Raw genomic sequence first — 25,846 nt, 5'->3', positions numbered from 1 at the left:
TATCTACATTTTGAACCTTTGTGGTCATTGATGACAAAGGGGGAGAAAAACAAATATATTAGTACATGGGGAGAAAAACAAAGATATTAGTGTACTAAGATAGTGAAAAGACAACAAAGGGGGAGAGATATAACAAAGGAAAGGGATCAATTAAAAATTTGAGCACACAAGTAGGGGGAGCAAGCTCATGAACTTATATGGTGCATTTGAATGTGCATTTCATATGTTTACTTGCATGGCACAAGTTTTAAATTTCAATATCCATGCTTGTGTGGTGTATGCTAGTTGTAGGTTTGAATGATAAAATGAACAATAGCATGCATAGGTTATCTAGTGATTTCATTTCCAAGTGGTATCGAGCTAACTATGGTGCTAAGGATGGTATATTGGTGCACTCCATTTGATATCACACTTCAATGGTCCATCTTTTATACCTTAGCATCATTTGGTAGACATTGTCTCCTATATTTCCTATCAAAGCATATGTGCAAGCTACAATCTAAACTCTTAGCACATATGTAGGGGGAGCAATTGCTACCATTTGGGGTTCATGAAACTTGTCCATATCCTTTTACACATAGTAAACATGCTTGGACAAGCAACATGGATTCAATTGAATTTCAATTCATATCTTTGTGAAAGGGTTGTCATCAATTGACAAAAAGGGGGAGATTGAAAGCTCTAGTTTGGTTTTGGTGAATTGATGAAACCCTAAGTGCTAACCTAGTTTATCAAGTGATCATGAGATAGGTAGCACATTCCAAGTGGTGAAGCAAATGAAGATCATGACATGATGATGGCGATGCTAGGGTGATGATCAAGTGCTTGGACTTGAAAAGAAGAAAGAGAAAAACAAAAGACTCAAGACAAAGGTATAAGTGGAAGGAGCCATTTTGTTTTGGTGATCGAGACACTTAGTGAGTGTGATCACATTTAGGATCGATAGACGTACTATTAAGAGGGGTGAAACTCGTATCGAAATGCGGTTATCAAAGTGCCACTAGATGCTCTAACTCATTGCATATGCATTTAGGATCTAGTGGAGTGCTAACACCCTTGAAAATGTTTGTGAAAATATGCTAACACACATGTGCACAAGGTGATACACTTGGTGGTTGGCCCATTTGAGCAAGGGTTAGGAACTTCACCGGCGCCCTATATAGAAAAGATAGAGTTTCACAGAGTGTAACAGACGTGTCTGGTGGCTAAACTCAAGTGAATGTGGTCACCATAAGTGACCGGACGTTGGTCTCTAAAGGACCGGCGCATCCGGTTTGTGGTAGCAGTGAGCGTGCGATTTCTGTCTCATGACCGGACGCTGGTGCAAGAAATGACCGGATGCTCAAGGCCTGAGTCCGGTCAGTATGACATATGATGACGTTGAGTGACTGGACGCTGGGTTTGTCCAGTCGGGCATGACCAGACATGTCCAGTCATGATTTTTGCTTCTGGATGCTTACTAGAAACGATCAGACGCTGAGGTCCTGCGTCTGGTCACTTCAAAGCAGCATGTCCGGTCACAACTTAAGTGTGCTAATGACCGTTGAGATCGGATGATCAACGTTTGAAGCAGGGGACATGTGGCACACATCGCGCCAGTGTCCGGTCGATCTAACCTGCGCGTCCGGTCGCCCCGTATTCAGTGCTGTGAGGAGCCCAACGGCTCTATTCGTGGGGGCTCTCTATTTAAGCCCCATGGCCAGCTTGGCTCATCCTCTTGGCTATTTGCATTGATATAGCAACCTTGTGAGCTTAGCCAAAGCCCTCCCACTCATCTCCATCATTGATTCATCATCTTTGTGAGATTGGGAGTGAATCCAAGTACATTGCTTAAGTGTTTGCATCTAGAGACACTTGGTGTTCGTATTTCACTGTGGGATTCACTGGTTACTATTGGTGGTTGCCGCCACCTAGACGGCTTGGAGCAGCGAGGATCGTCGAGCGGAGGTTGGTGATTATCTTCGGCTCCGATCATGGTGATTGTGAGGGGTTCTTGACCTTTCCCCGACGGAGAGCCAAAAGGTACTCTAGTGGATTGCTCGTGGCTTATGTGATCCTCATCTTGTGTTGGTTGTGCGGCACCCTCGACTTGGCGGTATAACCATCTTGCTCACTCTCTTTACATTACCGCAAACTAGTTATCGAGCTCTTTAGTGTAGCTAGTTGTAAGAGCATGTTAGTTTGGTTAGTGTGGCTCTTTAGTTAGCCTTTGAGAGCACACTAACCTAGTATAGTGACATAGCCATTGTGTGGTTAGAAACTATAGAAACTAGAATTGTGGTAGGTAGCTTGCAATTTTAGTAGGCTAGCGTAACACTTGCTTCACCTCATAATTGTCTAACCGGTTTGCTAAGTGTTGTTGTAGAATTTTTTAATAGGCTATTCACCCCCCTCTAGCCATTAGGACCTTTCAAGTGGTATCAGAGCCGAGGTCACCGTGATTTGCGGCTTAAGAACCTTCGGTGTAAAAATGGCTCAAATCAACAACACCAAGAAGACACCCCAATTTAATGGCTCAAATTATCCCTATTAGAAAGCTAAGATTAAGGCTAGCTTGTTAACCAAATATTCATCACAGGGCTTTACTTACCATCCCGATGTTGTGGAATGCTAGGTTCTTCAAGCAGTATCTCCTTTTGTTCGCACTCAATCAGATGGCAGCATCACTCTTCCGATTCATTGCTGGGGCAGCAAGGAACATGATTGTTGCAAACGTCTTTGGAGCATTCATGCTGCTAATCTTTATGGTGTTGGGTGGATTTATTCTAGTAAGAGGTACACCCTCACCATGTTTTTTTTCAAAAAAATAAAGAGAATAACCTCGGCGTTTTTTCTATATGTAGTACTATTTATTATTGCTCTTTTTTCTAAAAAAAGGTGGGTGCCTCTTTCTTTTTAAATTTGCAGATAAAGTGAAGAAGTGGTGGATATGGGGCTACTGGATCTCCCCACTGATGTATGCCTAGAATGCCATCTCAGTAAATGAGATGCTAGGGCACAGTTGGGACAAAATTTTGAATAGCTCTGTGTCCAATGAAACCCTAGGTGTGCAATCCCTGAAGTCCCGTGGAGTTTTCCTAGAAGCAAAGTGGTATTGGATCGGCTTAGGCGCATTGATTGGATTTGTCATGCTTTTCAATTGCCTCTTCACGCTTTCCCTAGCGTACTTGAACCGTGAGTTCCTCTAGGATTGGTTTGCTCATGGTTTTTGTATTTGAAAATACCTAAAATTAAGAAGGTTTTATTTTAAGTTTACAGCATATGGCAAGTCCCATAGATCGATATCTGAAGAGGAACTGAAGGAGAAGTATGCAAACCTCAATGGTAATGCTATGGTTGAAGACAACTTGCCACTAGGAAGTAGCCATTTAGAAACAGTTGGCATCACTAGATCCGGTTCAGCAACCGTTGAAAATCATTCGGGCACTACGCAATGGGGTATGGTTCTTCTGTTTGCCCTGCTTTCACTGACTTTCAATAACGTCAAGTACTTTGTTGACATGCCCCAGGTAAGTATTGAAATTATTTCTGTAAATCATCAGCCGTGAGCAATTAACAATCAGACAGTAATCTTTGGATGAAACTCATTCAGGAGATGAAAACACATGGTGTAGTCGGGGACCGGTTAGAGCTCCTCAAAGGTATCAGTGGATCTTTCAGACTAGGAGTGCTGACCGCACTGATGGGCGTTAGTGGTGCTGGCAAGACAACTCTAATGGATGCATTGGCTGGGAGAAAGACCAGTGGTTACATTGAAGGAAACATTAGCATTTCAGGATACCCAAAGAAACAAGAGACCTTTGCACGTGTATCAGGATACTGTGAGCAAAATGATATCCACTCGCCGCTGGTGACAATCTATGAGTCACTTGTTTTCTCAGCGTGGCTCCGCCTTCCTAGGGATGTAGATTCAAACACCAGAAAGGTCAGCCAAACAGAATAGATTCAACTTCCAGCCTCTATGTATACTTGATATATTAGACAACATTGCTTACCTTTATGCATGCAGATGTTCATTGAGGAGGTCATGGAGCTTGTGGAGCTCAAGCCATTGAGAAATGCTTTGGTTGGACTTCCTGGTGTGAATGGTCTGTCAACTGAACAGAGGAAAAGATTGACCATTGCTGTGGAGCTGGTTGCAAATCCCTCAATCATTTTCATGGATGAACCAACCTCTGGTCTTGATGCCCGAGCAGCTGTAATTGTTATGAGGACAGTGAGGAATACTATTGATACAGGTAAAACTGTAGTTTGCACGATTCATCAGCCTAGCATTGACATATTTGAATCATTCGATGAGGTGAGCTTATTTATGGTGGATCTTTGCACTTTCCAGTTATTTCTTCTTACCACCATTACTTTGCATCTGGATAACTAGGCTGATTTTGAAATGTAATTGACCTTGGTTAGTATTATAAATATGATATGAAGCAATGTTGCAAAGTCTAAGGTGTTTGATGAATTGTTGCAGCTTTTCCTTATGAAGCGAGGAGGAGAGGAGATCTACGTTGGTCCACTAGGCCATCATTCTTCTGAGCTGATTAAGTATTTTGAGGTGTTGTGATATTACAAGAATATTAAAAAAACTACTCGACTTTATTGCTTCAATTTACTGATTACATTGTATTGCTCATATTGTCTAGGGAATTCACGGAGTCAAGAAAATTAAAGATGGCTACAATCCAGCAACATGGATGTTAGAAGTAACAACAGTCTCACAAGAACAGATACTAGGTGTTGATTTCAGTGACCTGTACAAGAAATCTGAATTATACTAGTGAGTAACTTACAACTCTCCTATTCACTTCATCTCCTGACTTTCCTATTGTTACTAGGTGGTCTTTGGTTTAAACTACACCACTAGCAGCCCTGATGAGCGAAATCTATGTCGGAAGTCTTTATTAACCCTTAAAATATAGGGTCTAATCTACCCTGTAATTGTGGTGCCATTTAAATACCCTCTGAACTTATTACAAACTTTTTGTAGTCAGTACTGAAACTTTAGCTTCTAGTTTGTTCCGTTGAAGCCAAAGTCTCATACTCATATGTAAACTGGAGCGTGTGCCCCCACGTCGCCTCCCCCACGCGGGCGACTCAGGTGGCGGCCGAACCCTAACCGCCTCCCGCCCTTTCTTCCTCCTCTCCCTCCATGCCACCTCCAGAGCAGGCCACCGGTAGGGCCGCGCGGCTTGCCGGGATGGCGACAGCGGGGCTCTCCCTCGCGCTCAGCGGTGGCGGTGCCATGCGCTACAGCAGGCCAGCGGGGGCCCTTGCACAAGCCACGTGAGGCTCACCGGGGCTGCCTGCTGCGGCGGCGCCGGCCTGTGCCTGTGTCGGCTCTGGGCGGTAGCCTGGGGCTCTCCTTCCTCCTCCACTTCCTCCTCCTTTATGATCCATGGCAGCAGCGGCGGCGCACCCTGGGCCACTTCCAGGGCTTGGGCGGGCAGATCTGGTGCCTAGGAGGCTGGATCTGGAGCCAGGGCACAAGCGCCCATGGCGGCAACCATGGTGGAGGCGGTGGTGCCTACTGGGGCTACCGAGTCCGGTGCCCTAGCATCCAGATCAAGCATCCCCAGGGCAAGGGGCGACCCCCGTGGTGGTGGAGCATGCGCTCGGCGATGGCTGCCTCAGGTCAGGTGCGTTGACGATGGGTGCTTCGGTCGATGACGGCCTCGGCATGGTGTAGTGTGACACGCGCGCAGGTTAAGGCCAGTTTTGTATGTTGCCCGGTTGGAGGGGATGGCGGCCGACGTAGCTATGCGGCTGCTGTGAGCAGCCAACACGTCGATGCCCCTCTGGAGAGGCTTCTGCGGGATGACTGGGCAGTGGTGACGATGGGTCTGGTGGTAGGATAGGGTTCTGGCATCTTGGCCTGATGTACTTGCTGGGGGCACCTTGGGTGAAAGCCTTGGCGACTGTGATGCCTATGGGCGCCTCTTTCCTTGTTGGGGTTGTTGTGTTCCCCTCCAGTAATGTCTTCCACGGGTGAAAACCTGGTCCATTCCTTGGACGAGTGACAGCGGCGCTATCGGCGTCGTTCCCTTCCTAAAGGCGTCGCTTTTGGAAGTTTAGTCTCGGCGGCGATGTCGCCTTCGATGGTTGCTATGTGTTTCTTGGTGCCCGGTCAATGTGAGACGGCAGTAACTGCATCGTGAAGTCGGAGCTACTACATCAGGGGGTGTGGCTCGGCAACGATGATACGGGGTGAACCCTCCTTCGACGACTGAGATTCGGCTTGGGAAGCCCAGCAATTGCCGTGGGCGGGGTGTGAGATCAAGTCAGGAAGTCGGAGCTGCTCTTCGCGGCGTGTTTGAGCTCGGCAACGATGACCTATTGTGACCTCTTGCTTTGGGCCCGACTGCTTGGCTTCGTAGGGTGGGTCGTCTATGTGTTGTATTCTGTCGCGTCGCGTCCGCCTGCCCTTTCTTCCTCCTCTCCCACCACGCCGCCGCGGCTAGCCTTCCGTGGTGGTTGGCATCACATTGGGCTACCCTTTCATGTACATAATAAAACTTTATTCGTCCTAATTGAAAGGCAGATGGCAAAAGCATTTGAACCTGAACTGGTGGCGGGGATTTCATGATTCTCGGACTTCATCGATCTAACTAATGTAACTCAGGACTAGGGGTAGAGCATTTTAATCTAATTGGATTGTTTGTATTAAAGTTCAAAATGTTAAAGGTTGGAGCTAGAAGTCAGAGTTCTTATATGGGATCTGAATTTATTTTGAATAATTGAAAAAAAAATTCAAATATACTTTCGTCATTTTGCTTTTGATTAGAAATATAATTTCTTTGTACATATACACCTCTTTTTTTAGCGAATCACAGCACAGACAGTCACACACACACACTCATTTCTATAAACGCACGTACACACACCCTACCTGTCTTATTTGTTCAATATAGTCACCATTTTGATGACTACGTATGTATGTTTTGTATTTGTTTTGCACCTATACTTTCCTCAAGTAACTACTACACGTCGCATCTAGTTTAAAAAAAACTACTACACGTCTTATACAAGTGTAAAATGTTAGTGTTATTATTAGCAAGGAAAATATTTTGAGTAATTTTGCATCTTGGAGATTTAAAAAAAAACTTTGCTATCAAAATGAATGTAACACTTTGTTTAATGGAACTGGTATTTATGATAAGTTCATAAGTAGTGTCTACTTTCCTGGAATTTTCTTATTTCCGCATCATTGCTACACCATGATAACGATACGTCATGCCTGCGACTAGTTTTCCAATTTAAAAGTCATATATATATATATATATACATATATATATATATATATATATATATATATATATATATATATATATATATATATTATAAGTTTGCTTAGCTTAACAAGACGTTAGATACAGTTCTATTAGAGGTTCTCACATGTTCTTTTATTTTGAAAAGCTAAGTTTATTCTGGTTAAATAATACATGCTAGTTTATAAATTAAAATATGATTAGTTTAACCATATTACATATAATAGACGTAGATGCTCTCAAATATTTATTTCTTTTGCAAAGTAAATTTAAAATGACTTTAATATGTTTTTTTCATATATAGTTAAACATGTTGGTTTAATTTATATATACATGCAACTAGTTTTATAACTAAAAATCAATATATAGGTTTTATACTTCGGTATTTTATATATAAATATTAATATGATTAATTGTTATCACCAATGTACTTTTGAGTTATAAGTTATTTAGCGTAAGCCGCATGATATGTAGTTTGAGTGGGTGTTTCACATGTCCTTTTATTTTTCAAAGTTAGTGTTTAATTTTCTTAAATATATAACAAAATTGATAGGTAACATATGACTAGATTTAACTTGGCTTTTAAATTGAATTATGATTTGACTAATCTGAACTAATAACCACTCTTTGATTTTGTTCAACTAAAATTAATCAAGCTTGTAGTCATCTCTTTTCTTATATAATTTAAAACTCTGTTAGTGGTTTCTTTTTAATGATAGTTTGGCTATCGGTGTTTCTTACGTTCTCTCGGTCGTAGTAACGAGTTCTTGTTTAGTACGATGTTTTCTCCAGTGTAGTTTGTGTTGTTCTTAGTCTACTTTGTTTCCTTGTATGTTGGTTGGTGTGCTTTGATCCGCGAGTAGAACCAGAATTGTTTGTAAGCGCCGGTGATCAGAAGCTGAGTACCGAAGCTACAGAAGTTGCAAAATGGAAGATAGAGTGAGGCTTCTGAAGCAAGTTGCTTTGGGTGTAAAGCAAGACTAAGGCAAGTATAGCTTGGGTTTTCTTTCTGTGACCATGATCTTGAAACTTGATTAATGAATATGCTATAAACATAAACAAGATGACTTTTTAGCAACAGAAGGACTTGTCTTGTAACTGATTATCCAGGATTTAACGTACAGCTGTGAGGGCTATATGGCTCTGGCTCTAGTTGCCTGAGAAACCCTTTTCTAGCTGGTTAGAGGTCTGCGAGTTGGGTATAGGACAGCCTCTGTCCTGTTGAGCCTAGCTTTGGAAGCGGCCTTTTACTTTATTTTTGGAAGGGGGGTTCCTATATCTGATGACCCTGCGGCCCTGGCCGGTTAGACGAGCTCTTGGGTGGCTTTATATGGTTCTCTGTGTTTTGGGCCTAGCTAACCCGGGCATATGAGAATCATGACTCACAGTGAAAGTGTACACCTCTACGTAGAGTTAACAAACTGGTATACTAGCCGTGCTCACGGATACGAGCGGCCTTGGGACACTTACATAAGGGATGATGACTTTTACTTGTTAAGATGATCATTTATGTTAATTGTTTAAGATATTGATTATTCATGTTCATTGATCATGTGGTTATGGAATACACTACCTTGTTGTTATATTTGCTGAGTTCGACATGGACTCACCCTTGCAATTTCCCCCACACCTCAGGCTGGATATCAGTTTGCTAGAGTCTAAAGGATGTAGGCTTGTGATCAACCAGTCAGTTGGATCCAGTGGAGTGAAGTCTACACCCGGAGATCAGAGTTGTCTATCCGTTGATTGCTTTCTAAGGTTATCTCTTTTGCTAAGTTCGCTATATATTAAGCATTATGAATTGATACTGCCCCTTCATTTGTAGCTATATGTGAGGTTTGATTACCAGGGCTCACATATGGTGTGCATTCGGCTTTGTCCTTGAAACCGGGTGTTACAAGTGGTATCAGAGCAATGCTGACTGTAGGACGCAAGCCTAGTTAGCACCGGTCGATTTGCAAAGTTTATTTTGCTATCAAACTATTTTTCTAAGTTCCTTGATCATTGATTTGCTATTTCTCATCCTTGTCTTATTGTCTCCTCCTTGATAGCCTCCTTTGAGCTATTGCTTCTTAACTCCTTGTTTTCCCTATTTTCTTTGGTTTACTAAAGTTTTCTGATCTCATCTTGTTCAAATCACGATGGCCTTTCATCATCTATTAATCCACTCCTTAAGATGTCCGCCATTTCTACAGAAGCACGTGTAGTGTCGATGTGGTGCTATGTGTTGTTTTGCTTGTAGTGTTTCTTGTATGCCATCTCAATGTTTGTGTTCAAAAAAAAACTTGAAGATGAAGTTCCAAAGTCAAGTAAAGCCCTTGTTAAGTGGGGTAGCATCTGCTGCCAATGACATGAGACCTGAGTATCTCAAGCGAGAAGGAACGAAGAACTAAATCTTCATCTTTGTCTTTCTTGTCATCCTTTTTCTATCCTTGATACATGTTTTACATCACCATCAGCCTCGAACCTAAGGAGGCAGGAGATCCGTTTTATCTTTCTCCCTAGTCTCTCCGAATCTCGGGACGAGATTCCTGTTAAGTGGGGTAGAATTGTCACACCCCAAAATTTCTAATTTTGGGTTGTGCATAGAAAACACTAATTAAAATAAATGTTTTGATATTTGGATAAAATTTACCAATCTTAGTTTGAACTAGCGTAAATTTAGTTACAGGAAAAATGTGAATTTTCAAGCTTTTCCAAATCAATTTGACGAGCTATTGCTTGATGTGATGCTTGGTTGTTGATTTATTTCATGTTGTGAGAAAAGATTTTTAAAATGCGTTTAGTAAGTCGATCTTCTTTCTCCAGCAATTCTTAGTCTTTCTCACCGATCAAATTCCTTGTTTTCCGACTTAATATTTGCTTGAGAAGTATCCTAAAATATTTTCCATGAAATCCAAATCACTCCTTCCTACTCACTATTCATCAACCTATCTCCATGGATACCTCGGGAATTTCTTTGGCTTTTTCCGGAACTTGTTCTCACTTGTTTGTGAGCATAGTCTAATTTTTAAATGCTCCAAAATATCTTTTCATGAGCTCCAAATACTTTATTTGGGTTCGTCTTGTTCTAAATTATCTCTGAGAATTTTCCCTGAATTTTCGGAGCCTTCGGAGTATTTTTCGTGGCTTAAAATTCAATTCTGGGCTTTTCTAGAATTATTTTATCCATGAAATTAATTAATTCCGAAAATAATGAAATATCTCAGATTTCCTCATGCCCAAAGGCCCATGTCTTTATTTACTAATGGGCTTTAATAATTAATTAGGCCTATTAGTAAAGGTGGAGGGTGCAACATCAATTAGTACCATATTGCTAGTTGATGTAGATGTGGGGAGTTTTCTTCCTATATATATCAACCAACCCCTTGGGCAAAGCACACCAAAACTACCGTAAGGGTTATTTTATCCATGAAATTAATTAATTCCAAAAATAATGAAATATCTCAGATTTCCTCATGCCCAAAGGCCCATGTCTTTATTTACTAATGGGCTTTAATAATTAATTAGGCCTATTAGTAAAGGTGGAGAGTGCAACATCAATTATTACCATATTGCTAGTTGATGTAGATGTGGGGAGTTTTCTTCCTATATATATCAACCAACCCCTTGGGCAAAGCACACCAAAACTACCGTAAGAGGAGCCCCTAGTTTAGGAAATCCTTCGTGTAGTAAATTATATTTTTCTGCTCGTTCCCTCGCCGCCGCCGTCCCTGCCGTTCTCCAACTCGTGGCTACATCCTGTCGTTGCTCCGTGGCCATGCAATCTGCTACTCATTGCCGAGCCCTAAGGTATGTGTTCCAACTAGCCAGCAAGCCGTCATGCAGATGCCCTGCAAATCTTTCCAGCTGGACATCATGTTCATATATTCATCTCAGACACGACGGAACGAAGTTGTTCGCTGGCCAGTTCCAACAATGTTTGCACGACGTCTTATGCGTTCTATCACCGCCTGAGCTTCTCTGCATTGGTGCCCGGTGCCCTGACGTCTACAAGTCACAAGTCATCAACATCATTGATCCATCAGCTGACGGGCACACCTACGTGAAGAGTCGTTCGTCCATCGTCGGGCATGCAGCGCAAGCTCTATCAAGCTGCCGAGAACCACCAACGTGACGTGAGCTCGCCGAGCCGCCTGACGGAAGTTGCATCTGCTGCTGCAGTTCTTTGCAACTGGTGCTATGTCTAGCGTCCAGAACACTGCATCGGCTGCAAGTAAACGACAGGACACCTACGTTCAATGGTCAGCCCAGCCTTCCTTGCCCTATTATTTTATTAGCCGTAAATACTATCAACGTCATGCCTGCGACTAGTTTTCCAATTTAAAAGTCATATATATATATATATATATATATATATATATATATATATATATATATATATATATATATATATATATTATAAGTTTGCTTAGCTTAACAAGACGTTAGATACAGTTCTATTAGAGGTTCTCACATGTTCTTTTATTTTGAAAAGCTAAAGTTTATTCTGGTTAAATAATACATGCTAGTTTATAAATTAAAATATGATTAGTTTAACCATATTACATATAATAGACGTAGATGCTCTCAAATATTTATTTCTTTTGCAAAGTAAATTTAAAATGACTTTAATATGTTTTTTTCATATATAGTTAAACATGTTGGTTTAATTTATATATACATGCAACTAGTTTTATAACTAAAAATCAATATATAGGTTTTATACTTCGGTATTTTATATATAAATATTAATATGATTAATTGTTATCACCAATGTACTTTTGAGTTATAAGTTATTTAGCGTAAGCCGCATGATATGTAGTTTGAGTGGGTGTTTCACATGTCCTTTTATTTTTCAAAGTTAGTGTTTAATTTTCTTAAATATATAACAAAATTGATAGGTAACATATGACTAGATTTAACTTGGCTTTTAAATTGAATTATGATTTGACTAATCTGAACTAATAACCACTCTTTGATTTTGTTCAACTAAAATTAATCAAGCTTGTAGTCATCTCTTTTCTTATATAATTTAAAACTCCGTTAGTGGTTTCTTTTTAATGATAGTTTGGCTATCGGTGTTTCTTACGTTCTCTCGGTCGTAGTAACGAGTTCTTGTTTAGTACGATGTTTTCTCCAGTGTAGTTTGTGTTGTTCTTAGTCTACTTTGTTTCCTTGTATGTTGGTTGGTGTGCTTTGATCCGCGAGTAGAACCAGAATTGTTTGTAAGCGCCGGTGATCAGAAGCTGAGTACCGAAGCTACAGAAGTTGCAGAATGGAAGATAGAGTGAGGCTTCTGAAGCAAGTTGCTTTGGGTGTAAAGCAAGACTAAGGCAAGTATAGCTTGGGTTTTCTTTCTGTGACCATGATCTTGAAACTTGATTAATAAATATGCTATAAACATAAACAAGATGACTTTTTAGCAACAGAAGGACTTGTCTTGTAACTGATTATCCAGGATTTAACGTACAGCTGTGAGGGCTATATGGCTCTGGCTCTAGTCGCCTGAGAAACCCTTTTCTAGCTGGTTAGAGGTCTGCGAGTTGGGTATAGGACAGCCTCTGTCCTGTTGAGCCTAGTTTTGGAAGCGGCCTTTTACTTTATTTTTGGAAGGGGGGTTCCTATATCTGATGACCCTGCGGCCCTGGCCGGTTAGACGAGCTCTTGGGTGGCTTTATATGGTTCTCTGTGTTTTGGGCCTAGCTAACCCGGGCATATGAGAATCATGACTCACAGTGAAAGTGTACACCTCTACGTAGAGTTAACAAACTGGTATACTAGCCGTGCTCACGGATACGAGCGGCCTTGGGACACTTACATAAGGGATGATGACTTTTACTTGTTAAGATGATCATTTATGTTAATTGTTTAAGATATTGATTATTCATGTTCATTGATCATGTGGTTATGGAATACACTACCTTGTTGTTATATTTGCTGAGTTCGACATGGACTCACCCTTGCAATTTCCCCCACACCTCAGGCTGGATATCAGTTTGCTAGAGTCTAAAGGATGTAGGCTTGTGATCAACCAGTCAGTTGGATCCAGTGGAGTGAAGTCTGCACCCGGAGATCAGAGTTGTCTATCCGTTGATTGCTTTCTAAGGTTATCTCTTTTGCTAAGTTCGCTATATATTAAGCATTATGAATTGATACTGCCCCTTCATTTGTAGCTATATGTGAGGTTTGATTACCAGGGCTCACATATGGTGTGCATTCGGCTTTGTCCTTGAAACCGGGTGTTACAAGTGGTATCAGAGCAATGCTGACTGTAGGACGCAAGCCTAGTTAGCACCGGTCGATTTGCAAAGTTTATTTTGCTATCAAACTATTTTTCTAAGTTCCTTGATCATTGATTTGCTATTTCTCATCCTTGTCTTATTGTCTCCTCCTTGATAGCCTCCTTTGAGCTATTGCTTCTTAACTCCTTGTTTTCCCTATTTTCTTTGGTTTACTAAAGTTTTCTGATCTCATCTTGTTCAAATCACGATGGCCTTTCATCATCTATTAATCCACTCCTTAAGATGTCCGCCATTTCTACAGAAGCACGTGTAGTGTCGATGTGGTGCTATGTGTTGTTTTGCTTGTAGTGTTTCTTGTATGCCATCTCAATGTTTGTGTTCAAAAAAAAACTTGAAGATGAAGTTCCAAAGTCAAGTAAAGCCCTTGTTAAGTGGGGTAGCATCTGCTGCCAATGACATGAGACCTGAGTATCTCAAGCGAGAAGGAACGAAGAACTAAATCTTCATCTTTGTCTTTCTTGTCATCCTTTTTCTATCCTTGATACATGTTTTACATCACCATCAGCCTCGAACCTAAGGAGGCAGGAGATCCGTTTTATCTTTCTCCCTAGTCTCTCCGAATCTCGGGACGAGATTCCTGTTAAGTGGGGTAGAATTGTCACACCCCAAAATTTCTAATTTTGGGTTGTGCATAGAAAACACTAATTAAAATAAATGTTTTGATATTTGGATAAAATTTACCAATCTTAGTTTGAACTAGCGTAAATTTAGTTACAGGAAAAATGTGAATTTTCAAGCTTTTCCAAATCAATTTGACGAGCTATTGCTTGATGTGATGCTTGGTTGTTGATTTATTTCATGTTGTGAGAAAAGATTTTTAAAATGCGTTTAGTAAGTCGATCTTCTTTCTCCAGCAATTCTTAGTCTTTCTCACCGATCAAATTCCTTGTTTTCCGACTTAATATTTGCTTGAGAAGTATCCTAAAATATTTTCCATGAAATCCAAATCACTCCTTCCTACTCACTATTCATCAACCTATCTCCATGGATACCTCGGGAATTTCTTTGGCTTTTTCCGGAACTTGTTCTCACTTGTTTGTGAGCATAGTCTAATTTTTAAATGCTCCAAAATATCTTTTCATGAGCTCCAAATACTTTATTTGGGTTCGTCTTGTTCTAAATTATCTCTGAGAATTTTCCCTGAATTTTCGGAGCCTTCGGAGTATTTTTCGTGGCTTAAAATTCAATTCTGGGCTTTTCTAGAATTATTTTATCCATGAAATTAATTAATTCCGAAAATAATGAAATATCTCAGATTTCCTCATGCCCAAAGGCCCATGTCTTTATTTACTAATGGGCTTTAATAATTAATTAGGCCTATTAGTAGAGGTGGAGGGTGCAACATCAATTAGTACCATATTGCTAGTTGATGTAGATGTGGGGAGTTTTCTTCCTACATATATCAACCAACCCCTTGGGCAAAGCACACCAAAACTACCGTAAGGGTTATTTTATCCATGAAATTAATTAATTCCGAAAATAATGAAATATCTCAGATTTCCTCATGCCCAAAGGCCCATGTCTTTATTTACTAATGGGCTTTAATAATTAATTAGGCCTATTAGTAAAGGTGGAGAGTGCAACATCAATTATTACCATATTGCTAGTTGATGTAGATGTGGGGAGTTTTCTTCCTATATATATCAACCAACCCCTTGGGCAAAGCACACCAAAACTACCGTAAGAGGAGCCCCTAGTTTAGGAAATCCTTCGTGTAGTAAATTATATTTTTCTGCTCCTTCCCTCGCCGCCGCCGTCCCTGCCGTTCTCCAACTCGTGGCTACATCCTGTCGTTGCTCCGTGGCCATGCAATCTGCTACTCATTGCCGAGCCCTAAGGTATGTGTTCCAACTAGCCAGCAAGCCGTCATGCAGATGCCCTGCAAATCTTTCCAGCTGGACATCATGTTCATATATTCATCTCAGACACGACGGAACGAAGTTGTTCGCTGGCCAGTTCCAACAATGTTTGCACGACGTCTTATGCGTTCTATCACCGCCTGAGCTTCTCTGCACTGGTGCCCGGTGCCCTGACGTCTACAAGTCACAAGTCATCAACATCATTGATCCATCAGCTGACGGGCACACCTACGTGAAGAGTCGTTCGTCCATCGTCGGGCATGCAGCGCAAGCTCTATCAAGCTGCCGAGAACCACCAACGTGACGTGAGCTCGCCGAGCCGCCTGACGGAAGTTGCATCTCCTGCTGCAGTTCTTTGCAACTGGTGCTATGTCTAGCGTCCAGAACACTGCATCGGCTGCAAGTAAACGACAGGACACCTACGTTCAATGGTCAGCCCAGCCTTCCTTGCCCTATTATTTTATTAGCCGTAAATACTATCAATGTCATGCCTGCGACTAGTTTTCCAATTTAAAAGTCATATATATATATATATATATATATATATATATATATATATATATATATATATATATATATATTATAAGTTTGCTTAGCTTAACAAGACGTTAGATACAGTTCTATTAGAGGTTCTCACATGTTCTTTTATTTTGAAAAGCTAAAGTTTATTCTGGTTAAATAATACATGCTAGTTTATAAATTAAAATATGATTAGTTTAACCATATTACATATAATAGACGTAGATGCTCTCAAATATTTATTTCTTTTGCAAAGTAAATTTAAAATGACTTTAATATGTTTTTTTCATATATAGTTAAACATGTTGGTTTAATTTATATATACATGCAACTAGTTTTATAACTAAAAATCAATATATAGGTTTTATACTTCGGTATTTTATATATAAATATTAATATGATTAATTGTTATCACCAATGTACTTTTGAGTTATAAGTTATTTAGCGTAAGCCGCATGATATGTAGTTTGAGTGGGTGTTTCACATGTCCTTTTATTTTTCAAAGTTAGTGTTTAATTTTCTTAAATATATAACAAAATTGATAGGTAACATATGACTAGATTTAACTTGGCTTTTAAATTGAATTATGATTTGACTAATCTGAACTAATAACCACTCTTTGATTTTGTTCAACTAAAATTAATCAAGCTTGTAGTCATCTCTTTTCTTATATAATTTAAAACTCCGTTAGTGGTTTCTTTTTAATGATAGTTTGGCTATCGGTGTTTCTTACGTTCTCTCGGTCGTAGTAACGAGTTCTTGTTTAGTACGATGTTTTCTCCAGTGTAGTTTGTGTTGTTCTTAGTCTACTTTGTTTCCTTGTATGTTGGTTGGTGTGCTTTGATCCGCGAGTAGAACCAGAATTGTTTGTAAGCGCCGGTGATCAGAAGCTGAGTACCGAAGCTACAGAAGTTGCAGAATGGAAGATAGAGTGAGGCTTCTGAAGCAAGTTGCTTTGGGTGTAAAGCAAGACTAAGGCAAGTATAGCTTGGGTTTTCTTTCTGTGACCATGATCTTGAAACTTGATTAATGAATATGCTATAAACATAAACAAGATGACTTTTTAGCAACAGAAGGACTTGTCTTGTAACTGATTATCCAGGATTTAACGTACAGCTGTGAGGGCTATATGGCTCTGGCTCTAGTCGCCTGAGAAACCCTTTTCTAGCTGGTTAGAGGTCTGCGAGTTGGGTATAGGACAGCCTCTGTCCTGTTGAGCCTAGCTTTGGAAGCGGCCTTTTACTTTATTTTTGGAAGGGGGGTTCCTATATCTGATGACCCTGCGGCCCTGGCCGGTTAGACGAGCTCTTGGGTGGCTTTATATGGTTCTCTGTGTTTTGGGCCTAGCTAACCCGGGCATATGAGAATCATGACTCACAGTGAAAGTGTACACCTCTACGTAGAGTTAACAAACTGGTATACTAGCCGTGCTCACGGATACGAGCGGCCTTGGGACACTTACATAAGGGATGATGACTTTTACTTGTTAAGATGATCATTTATGTTAATTGTTTAAGATATTGATTATTCATGTTCATTGATCATGTGGTTATGGAATACACTACCTTGTTGTTATATTTGCTGAGTTCGACATGGACTCACCCTTGCAATTTCCCCCACACCTCAGGCTAGATATCAGTTTGCTAGAGTCTAAAGGATGTAGGCTTGTGATCAACCAGTCAGTTGGATCCAGTGGAGTGAAGTCTGCACCCGGAGATCAGAGTTGTCTATCCGTTGATTGCTTTCTAAGGTTATCTCTTTTGCTAAGTTCGCTATATATTAAGCATTATGAATTGATACTGCCCCTTCATTTGTAGCTATATGTGAGGTTTGATTACCAGGGCTCACATATGGTGTGCATTCGGCTTTGTCCTTGAAACCGGGTGTTACAAGTGGTATCAGAGCAATGCTGACTGTAGGACGCAAGCCTAGTTAGCACCGGTCGATTTGCAAAGTTTATTTTGCTATCAAACTATTTTTCTAAGTTCCTTGATCATTGATTTGCTATTTCTCATCCTTGTCTTATTGTCTCCTCCTTGATAGCCTCCTTTGAGCTATTGCTTCTTAACTCCTTGTTTTCTCTATTTTCTTTGGTTTACTAAAGTTTTCTGATCTCATCTTGTTCAAATCACGATGGCCTTTCATCATCTATTAATCCACTCCTTAAGATGTCCGCCATTTCTACAGAAGCACGTGTAGTGTCGATGTGGTGCTATGTGTTGTTTTGCTTGTAGTGTTTCTTGTATGCCATCTCAATGTTTGTGTTCAAAAAAAAACTTGAAGATGAAGTTCCAAAGTCAAGTAAAGCCCTTGTTAAGTGGGGTAGCATCTGCTGCCAATGACATGAGACCTGAGTATCTCAAGCAAGAAGGAACGAAGAACTAAATCTTCATCTTTGTCTTTCTTGTCATCCTTTTTCTATCCTTGATATATGTTTTACATCACCATCAGCCTCGAACCTAAGGAGGCAGGAGATCCGTTTTATCTTTCTCCCTAGTCTCTCCGAATCTCGGGACGAGATTCCTGTTAAGTGGGGTAGAATTGTCACACCCCAAAATTTCTAATTTTGGGTTGTGCATAGAAAACACTAATTAAAATAAATGTTTTGATATTTGGATAAAATTTACCAATCTTAGTTTGAACTAGCGTAAATTTAGTTACAGGAAAAATGTGAATTTTCAAGCTTTTCCAAATCAATTTGACGAGCTATTGCTTGATGTGATGCTTGGTTGTTGATTTATTTCATGTTGTGAGAAAAGATTTTTAAAATGCGTTTAGTAAGTCGATCTTCTTTCTCCAGCAATTCTTAGTCTTTCTCACCGATCAAATTCCTTGTTTTCCGACTTAATATTTGCTTGAGAAGTATCCTAAAATATTTTCCATGAAATCCAAATCACTCCTTCCTACTCACTATTCATCAACCTATCTCCATGGATACCTCGGGAATTTCTTTGGCTTTTTCCGGAACTTGTTCTCACTTGTTTGTGAGCATAGTCTAATTTTTAAATGCTCCAAAATATCTTTTCATGAGCTCCAAATACTTTATTTGGGTTCGTCTTGTTCTAAATTATCTCTGAGAATTTTCCCTGAATTTTCGGAGCCTTGGAGTATTTTTCGTGGCTTAAAATTCAATTCTGGGCTTTTCTAGAATTATTTTATCCATGAAATTAATTAATTCCGAAAATAATGAAATATCTCAGATTTCCTCATGCCCAAAGGCCCATGTCTTTATTTACTAATGGGCTTTAATAATTAATTAGGCCTATTAGTAAAGGTGGAGGGTGCAACATCAATTAGTACCATATTGCTAGTTGATGTAGATGTGGGGAGTTTTCTTCCTACATATATCAACCAACCCCTTGGGCAAAGCACACCAAAACTACCGTAAGGGTTATTTTATCCATGAAATTAATTAATTCCGAAAATAATGAAATATCTCAGATTTCCTCATGCCCAAAGGCCCATGTCTTTATTTACTAATGGGCTTTAATAATTAATTAGGCCTATTAGTAAAGGTGGAGAGTGCAACATCAATTATTACCATATTGCTAGTTGATGTAGATGTGGGGAGTTTTCTTCCTATATATATCAACCAACCCCTTGGGCAAAGCACACCAAAACTACCGTAAGGGGAGCCCCTAGTTTGGGAAATCCTTCGTGTAGTAAATTATATTTTTCTGCTCCTTCCCTACATCCTGTCGTTGCTCCGTGGCCATGCAATCTGCTACTCATTGCCGAGCCCTAAGGTATGTGTTCCAACTAGCCAGCAAGCCGTCATGCAGATGCCCTGCAAATCTTTCCAGCTGGACATCATGTTCATATATTCATCTCAGACACGACGGAACGAAGTTGTTCGCTGGCCAGTTCCAACAATGTTTGCACGACGTCTTATGCGTTCTATCACCGCCTGAGCTTCTCTGCACTGGTGCCCGGTGCCCTGACGTCTACAAGTCACAAGTCATCAACATCATTGATCCATCAGCTGACGGGCACACCTACGTGAAGAGTCGTTCGTCCATCGTCGGGCATGCAGCGCAAGCTCTATCAAGCTACCGAGAACCACCAACGTGACGTGAGCTCGCCGAGCCGCCTGACGGAAGTTGCATCTGCTGCTGCAGTTCTTTGCAACTGGTGCTATGTCTAGCGTCCAAAACACTGCATCGGCTGCAAGTAAACGACAGGACACCTACGTTTATCTCCAAGCGAGCCTCCAAAGTATAAGGCAAGGTTAGTTGCTAAAGGCTACAGTCAAATTCCGGGTGTTGACTACAATGATGTGTTCTCTCCAGTGGTAAAACACAGTTCAATTCGTACTTTCCTTAGTATTGTTGCTTCACATGATCTTGAGCTTGAGCAGTTAGATGTGAAGACTGCGTTTTTGCATGGAGAGCTTGAGGAGGACATATACATGGACCAACCAGAAGGGTTCATAGTGCTTGGCAAGGAAAAATATGTGTGCAAGTTGAAGAGATCCTTGTATGGTTTGAAACAGTCCCCTCGTCAGTGGAACAAGAGGTTTGATTCATTTATGTTAGCACACAGTTTTAAAAGATCTAAGTATGATAGCTGTGTTTACATCAAGCATGTTAATGGATCACCTATATATTTGCTGTTATATGTTGATGATATGCTGATTGCTGCCAAGTGCAAGATTGAAATCACTAAGTTAAAGAAGCTATTGAGTAGTGGTTTTGATATGAAAGATCTTGGTAGTGCTAAGAAAATTCTTGGTATGGAAATTAGTAGAGACAGAAAATCTGGTTTGCTATTTCTTAGTCAACAAAATTATATCAAGAAAGTTCTTCAGCGTTTCAACATGCAAAATGCTAAGGTTGTTAGTACCCCTATTGCACCTCACTTTAAATTGTCAGCTGCTTAGTGTCCTAGTACAGATGAAGAGATTGAATACATGTCAAGGGTTCCTTATTCTAGTGCTGTTGGGTCTTTGATGTATGCCATGGTTTGCTCTCGTCCAGATTTGTCATATGCTATGAGTCTTGTTAGTAGATATATGTCTAATCCTGGCAAAGAACATTGGAGGGCAGTTCAGTGGATTTTCAGGTACCTCAGAGGCACAGCAGATTCCTGTTTAAAGTTTGGAAGAACTGATAAGGGTCTTATTGGCTATGTGGATTCTGATTATGCTGCTGATCTGGACAGGCGAAGATCACTTACAGGTTATGTGTTTACTGTTGGCAGTTGTGCTGTGAGTTGGAGGGCTACTTTACAGTCAGTTGTTGCTTTGTCTACTACTGAAGCAGAATATATGGCTATTTGTGAAGCGTGCAAAGAATTAATTTGGCTGAAAGGTTTGTACGCTGAGCTTTGTGGAGTTGAATCTTGCATAAGTTTGCACTGTGACAGTCAAAGTGCAATTTACCTCACTAAAGATCAGATGTTCCATGAGAGAACTAAACACATAGATATCAAGTATCATTTTGTGCGTGATGTGATTGAAGAAGGTAAGCTGAAGGTATGCAAGATTAGTACTCATGATAATCCTGCTGATATGATGACAAAATCTGTTCCTGTTGCTAAGTTTGAGCTGTGCTCAAGCTTAGTTGGTTTAATTGGATAGTCCAAGAGACTATTGTTGGCACCAGTGGTTTTCTATCTTTGTTATGTTCAGGATGAAGGGTTGATTTATGATACAAGATGAATTTGTCTCAAGGTGGAGTTTGTTGGAGTTGTTCCAAATTCACTCCAGGATATAGGCCAAGCTTCTGACGGAGCGAAGCGGAGGCCCGTCGCCGGAGGCTTGGGCCGGAGCGTAGCGGAGTCTGAAGCTGGCCCATCGGGTCTCGCCCCTGTGTTCGGGGGGTGCGGGGGGCGGAGCCCCCCGCGGTACAGTACGGTATATATACCCTTGCTAGGGTTTCGTGGAGACTTGATTCTCTTGTAAGCCGCCATAGGCGTGTAACCCAAAACTCTTGAGATAGTGAGATTGTTGCTGGCTGGTGCCCGTGGTTTTTCCCCTTCACATCGGAGGGGTTTTCCACGTTAAATCGTGTGTCTCCTCTGTGGCTTGATTCTTTACTTTATATTCCTATACGTCGTTCATAACACGTCCCACATTCCATCTTGGAAGGGGAAGATGTTGAATCTGGCAGCCGAGCAACGCTGACCGCAGTAACACTTTCTGCAATCCTGACACACACAGCCATCTCCCTCTGCCTCTCGCCCTGGGCCCCATTGATGCCATCAACAAGCGGTGCAGATCGTTCCTGTGGACCGCTGGTGACCAGGCACTTGGCAAAAACTATCATGTGGCATGGCTGACCGTGTGTTTTCCAAGGGACCTCGGTGGTCTTGGACCGTGTGTTTTCCGCATGATCGGGGAGGAGCGCGCATGGACATCGCTACTGGAGTCACTGGAACACGCAGAGGTGGCCTTCTCTACTGCCACTGAATCGCTCGTCGGTGATGGCAGAACAACCTTGTTCTGGCTTGATCGGTGGGTAGATGGGCAGCATATCAAGTCCCTCGCCCCGGCGCTCTTCGTTGTAGTTCCAAAGAGGCGCCATTGTCGCACATTAGCTGAAGCAGTGATCAACAATAGATGGGTCCAAGATTTGGCTAGGGCCCTGACTGTTCAAATGCTATTGGATTACCTGTGGGTTTGGGACATGGTGCAACAGGTTTAGCTTTCTGATGTTTTGGATTCATTGAGCTAGCATTGGTCTGCTGATGGAGTATACTCAGCACAATCGACATAGCGGGCCCCATTTAGTGGATCGAGCAGGCCACTAGGTGCTAAGGAATTATGGAATGATGCTTCGAGAAGAGTCAATCATTTTATATGGTTGGCAATGCATAGGCATTGCTGGACAACCACTCGATGTCGCCGCCATGGGCTGTAGGATTCGAACTCATGTGTGCTTTGTGACCAGGCACCGGAAGAAATTGATCACCAGCTATTGAGTTGTGTTTACAACAGAGCTGTCTGGGCATTAGTTTTACAGTCCATCGGGTTGATGCTTCTTGCTCCTCAGAACCAAGTGTGTCTCTGGTCATGGTGGTTGCAGTCCAGGTAGGCGGTGCCAAAGCCAACACGCAGGGGTTTTGGTTCCTTGATTGCTCTAGTAGGTTGGATGCTGTGGAAACAGAGGAACGAGAGGATCTTCAACGACCAGTCGAGGTCGGTGCAATCTCTTGTTCAAGGAATTGCCGAGGAGTGTAGAGTTTGGAACCTTACCGGGTCTAGGCACTTGCGCTCGTTGCTTCCAGTGTCGCCAGAGTGCCAGACATTGTATTTTCGTAGTCTGCAGGATTGTTTTACGTTGTTGATTGTTTTAGCACGGTAACCCTCAGATTACTGCTTATGTAATTTTTAAAAACTCTACCTCCTCTTAATGAAAAACGTACCTTGTGGTACGGTCGAGAAAAAAATTAAGCAATAAAAAATCAGTTACATCTATCTTGCAAGGATCAAAGGAATCAACCATAAGCCACTAACTGTTCTTCTAAGCACATTATCCTACGCTCAGGGCATCCTAGATGCACAAAGGTTAGCTTGTATGTGCACAAAGAAATATTCATATTTGGGCTCTGAGTATTATAAAGCCCAAAAGATTCCAAATCTAAGCATGTAACATTGTAGCCGGCAATGTAAGGCTCATTGCTCTCTGGTTTTGATCCAAAAATTCACCTGAACCTCTCTAATGCCTTCTCATCATTCCCATCTCTGCATTTCGCAGAGGTCAGATTTTAAAATTCAAGCAATTGACGACCACCGTCAGCTATACAAGAATTATTTCACTAAGAGCATCAATCCTCAAAAAAGTATTGGCGAAACTGGATAGCTACAAACTTTTATAAGGGTAGCTCTACTGTTTAGCGTCCGGTCAGTACTTGACTGTAGCTGCTGATCAAATGAATCGATCGGACTCTTCAAGCTGCGTCCGGTCACAACCAAACCAGCGGCCGGTCAGTACATGACTGTAGCTGCTGATCAAATGAACTGACCGGACTCTTCAAGTTGCGTCCGGTCATAACCAAACCAGCGTCCGGTCAGTCATTTGACCCTCAATTCACTTTCAATTCAAAATCCTTCGAGAATGAAGTTGACTTCTATCGATCTTAGGGCTATTCCTGAGCTACCTAGTGCTAAGTTTGACACGTGTGCACCACACCTAATCCATTAGACTCACCTAGGTCAAGCTACTAGTCCATACCCCCCTTAATAGTACGGCCAAAGGAAAAACAAAGTTCTAAAATACTCTAAGTGTCTCTCTAACGCCAAACGACACTTAGAACTAGTCTATCCTTAACCTTGTCGTCCATCCTTTGAAAACCGAAATGATTTCCATCGATAGAGGCATGACAACCATGATTGCCTAATCAATTTCCATTACCATGACCTAACTCAAATTGCCTCTGCAAAACACACGTTAGTCATAGTAATCTCGTGTCGTCATTAATCACCGAAACCCAACTAGGGGCCTAGATGCTTTCAGGCGGCCCTAGGCCAGGTGGCCCGTTTGGCCATCTATAGCTGGCGGCGGTGCTCTCCCGTCTCCATGGACATCCTCGTCGCATGGGCACAGAAGGAGCGGCGTTCCAGCCAAAATCTAATCCAAACTCCACCAATCCCTGGCCTTTGCTCGTATCTTGCTTACCCGGAGATGGAGTGCATCTCCTACCTTCCGCGATGACCACCCCGGCACGAAAGGTCAACGGGCATAGTTAAGAAATAGGGCAAGAAAAGAAAGCATGCTCCTAGCAGAGATCCTGACGGCTGAGCTGGAGTCTGCTAGTCTCTAACCAGTTATTATGATCGACATACGACGTAGGGAAAGGATACATAGTAACCAAAACGTTTAACAAACGCACTGATCATACTGTAGACTTCTGTAAAACCTCATAATTAATCTCTCTGAATGAACATGCACGGACATCTCTGAACGTAGGAATTTTCAACTTCTTTTTGTAGCTTCCATCTATGAACATAAGGAAAGGACAACGCTGCCCGCCTGCAGGCTGCGGCGGTTCCCCTCAGGTCTTACGGCACGCGCTTGACGGCTTGAGCGCTGCTTGGCGGCGTCATTAGCCTCCCTCCCTGGGGCGTGGTCATGATATGTAGACCAGGACGTCCACGGCTTCTAGCGTGGTGAGAAACTTAAGATCTGAACAAGGAGGATAAGGGAGGTGGAGATTGGATTCGGTTTTGCTTTGCTTTGACGCAGCTCCTTCTGCGGCGAGAGGACGTCTAAGGAGCACCACCGCCGATTGCCTGCGCACGACGAAACGGAAGGTGCGGGAACAGAAAGGAGGGCATGGATGACAGATGAGTTTAGAGTGCAATTGAGCCGGAGATGGGCTGGGACAGGCCAAGCCCAGACAGGACCATGGGAAATAATTACAAAAATATTTAATTAATTAAATGGGTTGCTTTAAGATGTATGCAATTTTTAAAAGGAGTACATCCATGCTAATAGCTTTCCATTGACAGTGGATCAACTTGAAAGTGCTCCTGTGATCTTGGAAATAGTTTTGAAAGAAGCAACTTCGGTTGACTGGTACGATCTACCAACGTGGTTAGCATTTTGGTGAGATCCAGAGGGAGCTCAGTTCGTGGTTAGCATTTTCTTCTCATGGTCTTTTTTTTTAATCCTCTGTCTCCTTGCTTCATGCTTCATGCTTGATAATACGATTCCTCTTTTTGTGCAGCTGTGGCAGTGGTATCGATTTCGATGATTGCAAGCTGTTTTGGTGATTCGATGCTGCTGCGTGCTTGGATTGACCTAGAGAATCTCCATGTTCTGTAGATAAAGATCTGAAAGATGCATATGTAACAGTAATATATGTAACGTATGGATCCCGATGTAGCACAGTTGAATTGAATATATATAAAAGATGCATATGCGGCCTTGTTCGTCGCAGCCACGTCTGCGAATGCGAGCACACGACCTCCACGACG

The 25,846-nt window shown here is 41.6% G+C and overlaps 1 protein-coding gene across 1 annotated transcript in view; it reads left to right on the top strand.

Moving 5' to 3' along the window:
* The first annotated feature begins 3,485 nt into the window (after positions 1 to 3,485).
* The window catches only part of LOC136458481 (ABC transporter G family member 34-like), a 54,338-nt gene continuing 31,977 nt past the window's right edge, over positions 3,486 to 25,846 (top strand). The window contains exons 1-4 of the mRNA XM_066458423.1: positions 3,486 to 3,509; positions 3,593 to 3,925; positions 4,010 to 4,300; positions 4,472 to 4,555. Of these exons, the coding sequence (XP_066314520.1) occupies positions 3,501 to 3,509; positions 3,593 to 3,925; positions 4,010 to 4,300; positions 4,472 to 4,555 (717 nt within the window). The 5' untranslated portion in view covers positions 3,486 to 3,500. The remainder of the gene's footprint in view (positions 3,510 to 3,592; positions 3,926 to 4,009; positions 4,301 to 4,471; positions 4,556 to 25,846) is intronic.

The sequence above is a fragment of the Miscanthus floridulus genome, chromosome 6 (assembly GCF_019320115.1).
Source record: "Miscanthus floridulus cultivar M001 chromosome 6, ASM1932011v1, whole genome shotgun sequence".
NCBI classification, from domain to species: Eukaryota; Viridiplantae; Streptophyta; class Magnoliopsida; order Poales; family Poaceae; genus Miscanthus; species Miscanthus floridulus.
Note: the sequence above shows the minus strand (reverse complement) of the source record. Positions and strands in the feature narration are given on the sequence as shown.